The sequence below is a fragment of the Canis lupus genome, chromosome 32, assembly GCF_048164855.1.
Source record: "Canis lupus baileyi chromosome 32, mCanLup2.hap1, whole genome shotgun sequence".
Classification (NCBI taxonomy): domain Eukaryota; kingdom Metazoa; phylum Chordata; class Mammalia; order Carnivora; family Canidae; genus Canis; species Canis lupus.
The window spans coordinates 11254439-11268416 of record NC_132869.1 but is presented as its reverse complement, the minus strand read 5'-3'; the positions used below and the strand labels follow the sequence as shown (position 1 = coordinate 11268416).

General features: G+C 39.5%; 1 protein-coding gene across 2 annotated transcripts in view; it reads right to left on the bottom strand.

Annotated features, from left to right (window-relative positions):
- Window positions 1–1383: 1383 nt before the first annotated feature.
- The window catches only part of RAD51 (RAD51 recombinase), a 35596-nt gene continuing 23001 nt past the window's right edge, over window positions 1384–13978 (bottom strand). For both annotated transcript variants that reach the window (XM_072808169.1, XM_072808170.1), the window contains exons 6-10: window positions 12959–13053; window positions 3193–3306; window positions 2471–2600; window positions 2154–2275; window positions 1384–1703 (exon numbers count right to left, since the gene is read on the bottom strand). In XM_072808169.1, the coding sequence (XP_072664270.1) occupies window positions 1580–1703; window positions 2154–2275; window positions 2471–2600; window positions 3193–3306; window positions 12959–13053 (585 nt within the window). In that variant the 3' untranslated portion in view covers window positions 1384–1579. The remainder of the gene's footprint in view (window positions 1704–2153; window positions 2276–2470; window positions 2601–3192; window positions 3307–12958; window positions 13054–13978) is intronic.

Below are 13978 nucleotides of genomic sequence, written 5' to 3'. Positions count from 1 at the left end.
TCTTGCTTGACATTTCCGTAATTGTTTCCTACTACTGAAACTAATGCAGACAAATAGAAGAAAAATAGCACCAAATAGTTTAAGCTCTTGGGTTAGTTATATGTAAAGCACAAAGAGCTTATTTTAGCCTAACAAGGCCTATTCCACCTAGTTCACGCTTAGGGCCAAAATCTCACCTGATAAATTCCCATCTACAAGAATAATTGAGACAAGTTTATAGGACTCAAGGATTAAAATACTTTTATACAAGAACCAAACTTCTATTCCAGAATCTGCCACTCTGCCTTACTATATACCATTCCAGGTTTGGTTTGTGGTACAGAGATGAAAGAGAAGACCAGAGACAAGGCTGCATCGACTGGGTCTTCCTATCTCCCTACATATAGTATGATCAACAAAGGCAACAGCAGAGATTTTCTAGGCCTCTCTGCCCAGTCCTGGCTGAGAAGCCTTTGAAATTCAAAGAGCTGTTTAAAAGCCATCCTGAGTAGAAGTCCGAAGGGGAGGATCCCAAACCACTAAAGTAGAATAATCTAGACAAGTGTCAAGATTCTACAACACAACTCACAAAAGGCCACTGGAAAGTCATGGGCTATTCATCTTGTAATAATCTCTACTAGACCGAATGATAATAAGCTCAATCATGAGTGTATGACTTCACTTTAAAATTTTCAGTTTAGTGCTGCCTTTGGCCGAGGGCATGATCCTGGAGACCCAGGATCGAGTCCCATGTCAGGCTCCCTGCGTGGAGCCTGCTTCTCCCTCTGTGTCTCTCATGAATAAATAAATAAAATCTTAAAAAAAATTTTTTTTTTCAGTTTTAAACCATTAGAAACTGATGACCCAGTGCCAAAAAGTTATTTTATGGCCCTATCTTGAAATATTCAGCTTATACAAAAATAATTCCTATAAACAGCACAAATAACTACTTTATTAGCAGCCCCACACTAAATCTACTTAAAGAGCCTCTGAAATACTTTGAGATTTCAGAATTATCTTGAGTTACTCTTAGTAGTTAAAAAACCAAGCAAGTAGACGGTAACGGACTGATGGCCCAGTAGGCTTGTTCTGTAGCCCTTAACTAAAAACAAACTTTTACCTAAGATAATTCAGGCAAACTAACTTAACCTGCTTCTGATGGAAAGAGTTTTACTGGCAGAAGAAAAAGAACCTGTGAGGAGACCCACTTTCTTTGCCACTTAGGCATTTTAACATTACCCAAACAGAAAAGAATCCAGTCTTCCCAGCTTATGTCTGCAAGAAAACCAAAGATTGGCCAGTAGGTAGCTGTTAGTCCTGAATCAACCCCAAGGCACTATGTCAAAGGTATTCCTTACTTCCCCTGAAATAATTCACATAGAAATTAATACGCTTCAGTCGGAATAAACATTTCAGATCAGTCTGTGACTACTGACCTGTCTCCTGTTAATACCATCAGAAAAGCCGATACAATAACTGTTTTTCCAGAAGCCTTTTTCTGGCAGTCACAACAGGAAGAGGCCTATGAAGAACCCCAGGGAGCAGTCCTCTTCATTAGGCTGCAGCACTTAAGGTTTCTCACAGGACAACCCCCAATGCTTCAGTCTTTGGCATCTCCCACTCCATCTGCATTGATGGCAAACATAGCTTCAGCTTCAGGAAGACAGGGAGAGTCGTAGATTTTGCAGATTCTGGTTTCCCCTCTTCCTTTCCTCAGATACAGCCTGACCCAAAGAGACAGACCAGTTATTATAATTTTAAAATCTTTTTCCTATTCATGGTAGATCTAAACTTCTTCAGACTTAAATACTTCTTAGGACTTTGGGGGAATCTTTCTGTATTCTTTAGGGGTATTTCCAACCTGGAGGAATCCACGCCTACTCTGCCCGCCCGCCCCTTAGTGGATTTTCCATATTGAAACAATTACTTTCTTAATAAGGGAGAGGGATATCCTTCATATTCATTCTTGCATATTTGAGGGCTTTTAATTCCTTTATAAACTAAAAGCAAACATACACACTAACCAGAGCATGACAGTTCTGTCTAGCCAGGGACTCCTGGGTCTAATTATACAAACGTAGCTTTAACTGGTTTTAAATGGAAATGCTGTATCTTCATGTCTACTTTCATTAATATGACATTCCAAGACAAAGTCTCCTATTCCATCACTTTACCTGGTTGTTGAGGCATGAGCAATGATATTTCCTCCAATAGGTTTTTTAGGATCTGCAGCAAACATGGCTGCTCCATCCACTTGGGCTACCACCTGGTTGGTGATTACCACTGCTACACCAAACTGACAGAGAAAGGATAAATGTCATTTTTTTGTGGCCAAAGGACCTTATTGCTGCCACCCCTTTCTCCACAAAGTAATGAATGATTAATATATCTCTTCATATCTGTTATCTTTATGACACTAGGCTCTGACGTTCTGGCCTCCCAGCAAGGCCCCTGAAAATTGGGCATTCTCTGTCCCCATTCCCCAACTTACCTCATCAGCAAGTCGCAGAAGCATCCGCAGAAACCTGGCCAAGTGCATCTGCCTGGCAGAAAGCTCCCCTCGACCTGAGTAGTCTGTTCTGTAGAGGGCAGTGGCACTGTCTACAATTAGCAGTGCATACCTATAGGAAACAAGGACTCTATGAAGCCTATTTCGAGCCTGTGTCAGATTGTGCTCCCTTTCTCAGTACCTTAAACTTTCATATTCGTAGTTACACTCATACATAAATGTTTTATTAAAATATTTGTACAGCATTCATGTCTGAGGCACTATATAATAAGTAAAATTTTCAACCAGTTCAAGAGAATTACGGCTTCATTTCTTAGTGACTTGACCCGAACCCCAACACAACAGTGTCAGACTAAGAAGGACCAAAACTTAAATCTTCCCATTTCTTTCTTTCTTTCTCTCTCTTTTTTCTTTCTTTTTTTTTTTTTTTTTTTTGGTAAATTTATTTGACAGAGCACAAGCAGGGGAAGTGGGAGAGGGAAAAGTAGACTCCCTGCTGAGTAGGGAGCTGGATCCAGAGCTCAATCCCAGGACTCCAGGAGCATGACCTGAGCTGAAGGCAGGCACTTAACCAACTGAGCCACCCAGGCACCCCCTTAATCTTCCCATTTCTAATTCAAGTTATCAATTTGGCCAAATAGTCTACATAAGACTTAGGGTTAAGGGCTCTAGGCCATATTCAGTGTCTTCTACTGAGCACATACCTAGATTCTACCATCATGGCTGATGCTTGATAAAGGAGCTGGGTCTGGTGGTCTGTGTTGAACCCTCGAGCATATGCTACATTATCCAGGACATCACTGCCAGAGAGGCCGTATCTAGAAGAAAATACAGAACATTTTTAGACTGTAATGAAAACTCAGGCAGACTGGAAATTATTCTCTAGCAAAGAGATTGCTTGATTAGGTAAGAATTGTTAAGGCTAAAGAATACTAATTCCCGGGGCACCTGGGTGGCTCAGCGGTTGAGCATCTACCTTGGGCCCAGGGCGTGATCCCAGTCTTGGGATCGAGTCCCACATCGAGTTCCTTACATGGAGCCTGCTTCTCCCTCTATGTCTTTCATGAATAAATAAATAAAATCTTAAAAAAAAAAAAAAAACTAATTCCCTTTTTTAAAATATATTTTTAAAAAATTTTTTTATTTATTTATGATAGTCACACAGAGAGAGAGAGAGGCAGAGACACAGGCAGAGGGAGAAGCAGGCTCCATCCACCGGGAGCCCGACGTGGGATTCGATCCCGGGTCTCCAGGATCGCGCCCTGGGCCAAAGGCAGGCGCCAAACCGCTGCGCCACCCAGGGATCCCCTAATTCCCTTTCTATTAGAAGTCCAGGCAAACTAGAGAGATGTCAGCAGCAACTGCTTTGGAGTAGATCTACTGAGCAGGACTTCAGAATAAATCAAATTTAGTCTTTGAGGACTCCTGAGCAAAAACAAATTTCCAAATATAATGTTTCAAATGTTCTCCTGGAAAATCCAAGACAGTAAGACGGAACTGAAACAAAAATAATGAATCATCAATTAAATTCATATAAACTACTTTTAGGAATAAAACTTTTTTTTTTTTTTTTTTTAAGAAGGAGGTGGAGGGGGATCCCTGGGTGGCTCAGTGGTTTGGCGCCTGCCTTTGGCCCAGGGCGCAATACTGGAGTCCCAGGACCGAGTTCCGCGTTGGGCTCCCGGCATGGAGCCCATTTCTCCCTCTGCCTGTGTTTCTGCCTCTCTCTCTATGTCTATCATGAATAAATAAGTAAAATCTTAAAAAAAAAAAAAAAAAAGAGGGAGGTGGGGAAGGGTAGAGGGAGAGAATCTTAAGCAGGCTCTACACCCAGCACAGAGCTGGACTCAAGGCTCGATCTCACAACCCTGAGATCATGACTTGAGCTGAAATCATGAGTCAGATGCCAAAGGCAGATGCTCAACCGCATGAGCCACCCAGGCACCCCTAGGAATAAAACTTTCTATACAAGGACTAGGGATGCCTGGGTGGCTCAGCAGTTGAGCATCTGCCTTTGGCTCAGGGTGTGGTCCCAGAGTCCCGTGATCGAGTCCCACATCAGGCTTCCTGCATGGAGCTTGCTTCTCCCTCTGCCTGTGTCTCTGCACTGTTTTCCTCCACCCCGTGTCTCATGAGTAAAATGAATAAATAAAATATTTTAAACAAGGACAAAACCTAGAAGTTCAAAAGAAACAAGTAGATTTCGTTTCTCCTATTCTCCTTTCTTGCTAATAACTAGTTACAGTTAAGACATTATATGACATGTATCCAGTATGGTTAAATAAGTAACACCTTAATTCATATTATACCTCAATCATTTTTTCCTTTGCATTAAAAAAAAAAGGCAAAATAGGGGCACCTGGGTAGCTCAGAGACCAACGATTTTGGCTCAGGTCATGATTTCAGGGGGGTGTGATCAGACTGCATATGGCTCCATGCTGATCATGGCCTCTGCTTGGAAATCTCTCTCTCCCACTCCCTCAGTACCCCCTACATACCTCTCTCCCCCTCTCTCTCAAAAGGTAAATAAGGTATTTCTTACTTAAAAAAAAAAATCTAAAAAAAAAAAAAAATAAAATAAATAAATAATCTATTTTTTTTCCACCTTTGTAACAGCTACCTAAGACATGAATGCTCAACGTGGTATGAGGAGGACAATTTTTATTCTCATTAAATATACCATAATGGGGTTTTCTTAAAGATTCATTTATTTTAGGAAGAGGGAGAGCAGGGAGGGGAGGGGCAAAGGGGGAGGGAGAGAGAATCTCAAGCAGATTCAACACTGAGTACAAAGCCCCACACTGGGCTTGATCTCACAATGTTGAGATCATGACCTGAGCTAAAACCAAGAGTGGGGGATCCCTGGGTGGCGCAGCGGTTTGGCGCCTGTCTTTGGCCTAGGGCGCGATCCTGGAGACCCAGGATCGATTCCCACATCGGGCTCCCGGTGCATGGAGCCTGCTTCTCCCTCTGCCTGTGTCTCTGCCTCTCCTTCTATCTCTGTGACTATCATAAATAAATAAAAATTTAAAAAAAAAAAAAAAAAAAAAAAAAAAAAAATAAAACCAAGAGTGGGACACTCAACTGACTGCATCACCCAGGCACCCCAATGGGGCCCCATTTCTTCAAAGGTATTTTGATTTTATCCATCTATTGAGACACAACTAAACGCCTGCATTTCTACAAAGCTTCTCTGCACTTTTCAAATAGATGTGATTCTCCTCCTTCTGCACTTCAGAAAACTTGCTTTAGGCCTTTTTATGGCATTTGTGAGGAGCTACCTTATTATTCTTTTACTAGCCTACAAATTCCTTGAGGGAAAAGCACATTTTTCAATACCTAAATTCTGAATAAAGCTTTTATCCACAACCCAGAGAATCATCTCACATTCACTTTAACCCAAGTAGTATTTTCATATTAGTGTTACCTAAAATTATTATAGTCCAAAAGTAAAACACTGACTCCCTTATGTTATAGTTTAAAAGAGAATCTATTTAAATAAAATTCAAGGCATTGTAATTCTTTGAAAACCCTAACTTCCTTTGTTTAGATTTCTTTTTTTTAAGATTTTATTTATCTATTTAACACACAGAAAGAGGGAAGAATACAAGCAGGGGCAGCAGGCATAGTAAAGGGAAAAGCAGACACCCCCACTGAGCAGGGAGCCCAACATGGAGCTCGATCCCAGGACCCTGAGATCATGACCTGAGCCAAAGGCAGATGCTTAATTAACCCACTGAGCCACCCAGGCACCCTTATGTTTATGTTTTTATCAGTCTTTGACAGAAGCAGTCTATTCTATGTGGAGACTCTGATATTCAGAAAAGCATGCACTGCATTAAACCTATTCTTCTGAGATTTAGCTTTATTTGTCTTCCTCTGGTTTTTCCTCCCAGAAAGAATAGAAAAACAAAAGAATATTCTATCTAGGAGTTGGAGAGAACACTATAATAAGTTAGCGATCAACATCAAGAGATCCTACTCTCACCAAGTTTATTTTCCACATCATAAAATGGATTCTTCATACTAGGGACAGACTTTGTAGTTTCCTAGACAATTCACCTGCTATTCTTTGCCATCAACAACACAAGTTGAAGTTTACTTTTGGCATTAAGTGGATGGATGACGATAAGTTATAAAGTCTGGGCATGAAGGTAAGGAGATAGACTAAGGATAGTTTTATCTTGGAATCCTGACCAAATAGATTGGGAATAAGGAGATAAAATTTGGGATGCCTGGGTAGCTCAGTGGTTGAGCATCTGCCTTTGGCTCAGGTTGTGATCCCCAGATCCTGGGATTGAGACCTGTAGCATCAGACTCTCCACGGGGAGCCTGCTTCTTCCTCCCCCTCTGCCTATGTCTCTGCCTCTCTGTGTCTCATGAATAAACAAAATCTTAAAAGGAGATGAAATTTTCCATATTTAAATCATGGATGTAAGAAAAAAAATTCAAGAGGCTTAAGTACCGTACCACAAAAGTCTAGATTTGCTCAAGAAACACTGATCCTGGGATGCGCCTGGGTGGCTCAGTGGTTGAGCATCTGCCTTCATCTCAGGGCATGATCCTGGGGTCTGGGGATAGAGTCCTGCATTGGGTTCCCCACAGGGAGCCTGCTTCTCCCTCAGTCTATGTCTCTGCCACTCTCTCTCTCTGTGTCTCTCATGAATAAATAAATAAAATTAAAAAAAAAAAAACAGTGTATCATCTACCAGGAAAGGAGATTATCTTTTGCTATCAGAATATGGGTGATTTACTAGGAAAAGAGTTATCCTGGACTTTTGGGTCAGCAGTGTTCACAAAAAACACCATCGGGATCTCTGTGATTACATTCCTGAAATAGCACATGGAATTTTCAATTCCCAAAATGTGGAAAAAGCTGGTTGGAAATAAGTGTCATCATCGCATAGTGTTTCCAGAACTTCCTTAAAAGAATAACCTGTAACACTGGTTTAAAAAAAAAAAAATTCCTGGGCCTAATCTAGACTTACTAAATCATGATTTGGGGGGAGGAGGTGTGGTAATTTGTATAGTTAAATACATCAGGTGATTCTTAACATATAAACTTGAAAACCGGCTGTACTACCTCAAGGAGGTTCTGGCATTCTTTCCTAGTATTTAAAAGAGATGGTGACGCTGGGGTGCCTGGGTGGCTCCATTAGTTGAGCATCTGGCTTTTGGTTTTGGCTCAGGTCATGATCTCATGGGTTGTGGGATGGAGCCCCATGTTAGGCTCCGTGCTCAGTGGGGAGACTGCTTGAGATTCTTTCTCTCCCTCTTCTCCTCTCTAAAATAAATAAATCTCAAAAAAAAAAAAAAAGTGGTGACACTGTACCTATCAATTATGGCCATGGTTCTTAAACTTTAGCAAGCACGTGCATCACCTGGAGAGCTTGTTAAAACATTGCTGGACTAGGGACACCTGGGTGGCTCAGCGGACACCTGCGTTCGCCTCAGGGCGTGATCCTGGAGTCCTGGGATCAAGCCCCACATCAGGCTCCCTGCAGGGAGCCTGCTTCTTCCTCTGCCTGTGTCTCTGCCTCTCTCATGAATAAATAAATAAAATCTTTTTTAAAAAAATACTGAATGAGGGGATCCCTGGGTGGCTCAGCGGTTTGGCGCCTGCCTTTGGCCCAGGGTGTGATCCCGGAGTCCTGGGATCGAGTCCCGCGTCGGGCTCTCAGCCTGCTTCTCCCTCTGCCTGTGTCTCTGCCTCTCTCTATCATGAATAAATAAATAAATCTTAAAAAAAAATACTGAATGACCTTTTCCAGGGGTTAGGGATACAGTGAGTGATCAAAACAAAGCCCTGTCTTCAGGATCAACATTCTACTATCTCATCTATCCTATCTGAACACTCAATTATGTTAGTGAGCAAAATTTTAATGATTTTATCAAAAAAACTCATCTACTACAACAATGTACTTAAAAATTAAAAAGTATGATTTCTGTACAAGAACAAAAATAACTTTAGGAAGAAGATACAGTTTAGTATACTCATCATTATAAACCTAAGATCAGGCTGCAAGAAAGAAATTCTTTCTTCCTGATAGATTCTGTAAGCAGATGCAAAGAGCTACAATTATTGTTCCAACCAATTTTTTTTGCCTCAATGGTGTATATTCAATAGCTTATATTCCTCGAATTTTTAACTGGGAAAGATAGTTTCATTATAATTCTAAAACTAAAAAAGAAAATTCTCCTCCAATTAGCCAGGCAAGTTCCAACTTGAGTCTGACATCTCAATATTCAATTAAATTATATTTAACCACTAGGATTCAGGAAAATGTATGGTACAGAACTAAATTATCACATTTGACCCCTAGACAAGGAAAAATATATAAAACAATTTTGAGAGTTTATTTGAAAGATGTATGAGGGGACAGAGAAAATTTTGCATTCTTAACCAGCTTTACTGAGGTATTCTATACGCCATCAAATTGAACTGCTTTAAGTGTACAACTGAATGACTTTTTAGCAATAAAATTTGCATAGTTGTACAACCATCATCACAATCCAATTTTAAAACATTTCCATCATCCCCAAAAGATCTTTCAAATCGATTTGTAGTTACTTTCTATCCCTACTCCTTTCCCCAGGCAACCACTAATCTATAGACTTTATAGATTTTTCCCTTCTGGAAATTTCACATAAATGAAATCATACAATATGAGGTCTTATGTCTAGCTTCTATCATTTAGTATATCTTCTGAGGTTCATCTATGGCATAACATGCAGGGGTACTTCATTCAATTTTATTGTTGAAAAAAAATTTTTATTGTTGAATAGTACTCCACTGTATGCATAAACCAAATTTTGTTTATTCATTCATCAGTTGATGGGACAATGGAGTCATTTCCGGTTTGGGGCTATTATAACAATACTATAAACATCTACATACAAGTCTCTTATGTGGACATGTTTTCTTTTTTTAAAGATTTTATTTATTTATGAGAGACACACACAGAAGAGAGAGGCAGAGACACAGGCAGAGGGAGAAGCAGGCTCCTCACAGGGAGCCTGATGTGGGACCCAATCCCAGACCCTAGGATCACGACCTGGGCCAAAGGCAGATGCTCAACTGCTAAGCCACCCAGGCATCCCTGTGGATATGTTTTCATATCTCTTGGGTATATAACCAGAGTGAAACTGCTGGGTTATATGGTAATTTTATATTTAACTGCTACATTGTTTTCCAAAATGGCTATAGCACTTTACATTCTTACCAGCAATATATTAGGGTTCCAGTTTCTCCATCCTCCCTCACATTTGTTACTACCTATTTTATTATAGCCACCTGAGTAGTGGTAGCTCATTGTGGGTTTTTTTTTTTTCCTTCTGTGTTTTTTTTCCCTTTGACTAACGATGTTGAGTACCTTTTCATGTGCTTCTTGGCCATTTATCTTTAGAGAAATAGCTGTACAAATCCTTTGCTCATTTTTTAATTAGGTTGTCTTTTTATTGGATTTTTAGAGGTCTTTGTATACTCTGGATACTAGACCCTTCAGAAATATGATTTGCAAATATTTTCTCACATCCTTTGGGTTGTCTTTTCACTTTCTTAATAATGTTCTTTGAAGCACAGGACTTTTATCAATGTTTTCTTTCATGGAATGCTTTTTGGTATTGCATCTAAGAAATCTTTGTCTGCCTCAAGCTCACAAATATTTTCTCCTGTCTTTTTGCCTGAAAGTTTAATGTTTTAGTTCTTACATTTAGGGCTACCATTCTTAAAATAATAAACGTACATGACATACAACTGACCATTTTAACCTTTTTAAAAATATATAGTCCAGTGGCAATAAGTACATACCTATGCTGTGCAACCATCACCACCATCCATCTCCACAACTTTTTATCATCCCAAACTGAAACTCTGTATCTCTCAAATAGTAACTCCCAATTCTCCTATCTCCCTGCCTCTGAGGACCACTGTTCTATTTTCTGCCTTTACAAATTTGACTATTTCACATAACTCATAGAAGAGGAATCATTACAATCTTTGTCCTTTTGTAACTGGCTTATTTCACTTAGCATGTTTGTAAGATTTATCCATGTAGCATGTGGGAGAATTTCCTTCCTTTTTAAGATTGAGTAGTATTCCATTTTATGTTTATATGACATTTTGCTTACCATTCATCTAGTGATGAATAATCGGGGTGTTTCCACCTTTGACTATTGTGACTAGTGCTGCTATGAACACTGGTGTACAAGTATCTGAGTCCTTGTTTCAATCCTTTATATACTCAAAAGCAGAATTGCTTAATTATACTATAATTCTACATTTAATTTTTTGAGGAGTCACTAGACTATATCCATTTTTGTCAATTTTATGTAAGGTGTAAGGGTCTAAATTTATCTTTGCATGTTGATATCCAACTACATTAGCATCATTTATTGAAAAGACAACTACTGAGGAACCATTAAATTTACTTGGCATCTTTGTCAAAAATCAAATGATTTTATATATATATATGTATATATATATATATATATACATATATATATATAAAAGATTTTATTTATTTATTCATGAGAGACAGAGAGAGAGAGAGGCAGAGACACAGGCAGAGGGAAAAGCAGGCTCCATGCAGAGAGCCTGACATGGGACTCGATACCAGGTCCTCCAGGAAGGCGGCGCTAAACCCCTGAGCCACCCAGGCTGCCCCAAATCAAATGATTATAAACATAAGAGCTCACTTCTGGGAAGCCCCGGTGGTGCAGTGGTTTAGCACCGCCTGCAGCCAGGGCGTGATCCTGGAGACCCTGGATTGAGTCCATCAGGCTCTCTGCATGGTGCCTGCTTCTCCCTCTGCCTGTGTCTCTGCCTCTCTCTCTGTGTGTGTCTCTATGAATAAACAAATAAAATCTTAAAAAAAAAAAAAGAGCTCACTTCTGAATTCTCAGTTCTGTTCCACTGATCCACATGCCTGTCCCATTCCAGCATCATACTATCTTAATTATTGTTGCTTTAAAACTAAGTTTTAAAATTAAGACCAAGGCCTTCAATGTTGTTCTCCCCTGCTACCCCATAATGTTTGTTTTGACTATTCTGGGTCCTAGACATTTCCATATAAATTTTATCATCAGCTTGTTGATTTCTGCCAAAATGCTTCCTGAAATTACAGTAGGGATTGTATGGCTCTCTAGATCAGTTTGAGGGAAAATTATGACTTAAAATATTGTTTCTTTCAATCCATGAATATGGACTATTTTTCTATGTAGATCTTCAATTTCTTTCAGCAATGCTTTGTAGTCTTCAGTATTTTCCTATTTTGATTTTTGATTGCTTTGACAGCGAACGGAATTCAGTGCTACTGTGAATGATGGAATTGTTTTCTTAATTTTTGAGGTGTTCCTTTCTTATATATTGAAACACAATGGATTTTTGCAGTGACAATGGATCCTACAACCTTGCTGAACTAATGTAGTTCTAGTAGTTTTGTGTTTATGTAGATTGCTTAGGATTTTCTACACAGGATTATTTCATCAGTGAATAGAGAGTTCTAGGGCAGCCACAGTGGCCCAGTGGTTTAGCACCGCCTTCAGCCCAGGGCCTGATCCTGGAGACCCGGGATCGAGTCCCACGTCAGGCTCCCTGCATGGAGCCTGCTTCTCTCTCTGCCTGTGTCTGTGTCTCTGCCTCTGCCTCTCTCTCTCTCATGAATAAATAAATAAAATCTTAAAAAAAAAAAAAAGAGGTCAATATCTTCCATCCAATCTAGATGCCTTTTATTTCATTTTCTCACCTGTCGGCACTGACTAGGACCTCTAGTACATTCAGAATACTTCACCTTCAGGGGAAAGTAAGTGGTGAGAATGGACATTCTTGTCTTGTTTCTAATCTTAAGGAGAAAGCATTCAGACTTCCACCATTAAGTATGATAGCTATATGTTTTTTTGAAGTAAGACATGGTCCTCAACAACTATGGTTAAATTGTCCCTTTTGCCTTTCAATTATGTCAGTTTCTGTTTTACATATTTTGGGGCCTGTTATCACAAAGGAATATGTTTATAACTGTTCTATTTTCCCAATGAACTTTTTGTTATAAAATGTTCCTCTTTGTCTCTAGTAATATAGTTTGTTTTTTTTTTTGTTTTTGTTTTTGTTTTTAGTAATATAGTTTTTTGTCTTAAAGTCTGTACTGTCTATTAGTATAGTCATTCCAGTTCTGTTATGGTTACTGTTTAGATGCAATATCTTTTCCCATTCTTTTTCAACCTATTTGTATCTCTGAATCTAAAGTTTCTCTAGAAGAAAGCATATAGTTGGATGTAGTTTTTTATCCAGTCTGATGATAACCCATAGATTTTGAAGAGTGCTTCCCTCTACTACAGAAGGTCATACTTCTGAACATATAACTTCGGGATACAGAGCATTAAGGGAAGAAACACTCTTCAGACATACTAAACCTGGTAATCACTACAGTGACAGGTGTAGTCAGATTTCTCTCATCTAATTCAGCAACATACCTCTCAGCCACTGCTAGCAGCCGTTCTGGCCTAAAGGTACCTTCAGTGTCAATGTACATGGCCTTTCCTTCTCCTCCACCTCGGTCAATGGGAAGCTAGACAGAACAAAAAGAACGGTGTGGAAATGAACACTGTACTTGTGATATAACTAACCAACTTCCCTACCCACCCCAATAAGGCAAAGGGAAAAAACAGTTTCAAGAGTCAATCAGAAGCTGAGAAGAGGCATTCCCTTCTGACAGAAATAGAGCTAGGAGATATGAAAGTATTCCAAAGCATGAGAAGCCACAGTCATGCCGGAGTTGGATTGCTTAGAAATACAGTCCAAGGGGTGTCTAGGTGGCTTAATTGGTTTAAGCATCTACTTTGGTTCAGGTCATGATCCCAGGGTCCTGGGATTGAGCCCTGTATCAGGCTCCCTGCACAGCAGGGAGTCTGCTTCTCTTTCTCCTCCTGCTCCCCTACCCCACCCCCACTAGTGCTGTCTCTCAAATAAATAAATAAAATCATAAAAAAAAAACTATAGCCCCAAATAGGTGATAAAATTCTATGACTGAATACCAACACAAGATTGAAGAATTCTCTCGAGTACAGACCTTCGAAATATCATTTACTACCTTAGCTTTAATAAGTTAGAGAACCTGATCCAATATCCAATTAATTTTGTCACATCCAGACCACATACTTATTAAGCAGAGCTCGCTTCTGCAAGTTCCTAAAGGGGCTTGGCAACACCCCAGGGGCATTCTTATTAAGTTTAAAGAATGACTAAGAAAGAAGAAAAACGGTGTTTATTCAAACAGTAGCTACAGATGTTAAAAATAAAAGGAGGAAAAGGAAAATAGAGTTTAAAAAAAAAAAAAGGAAAGGAAAGAGGAATGCTATCAAAACTATCTTACTAGCTTAAGGAAATCTTGGTTTTAGGCTTAACCATCCCATGCCACACACCTTGGAGTTCTACAAATTTTAAATGAATGATGCTAAAGGGTAGTTTCCATCCTAGCAATCTACTCTGGAGCC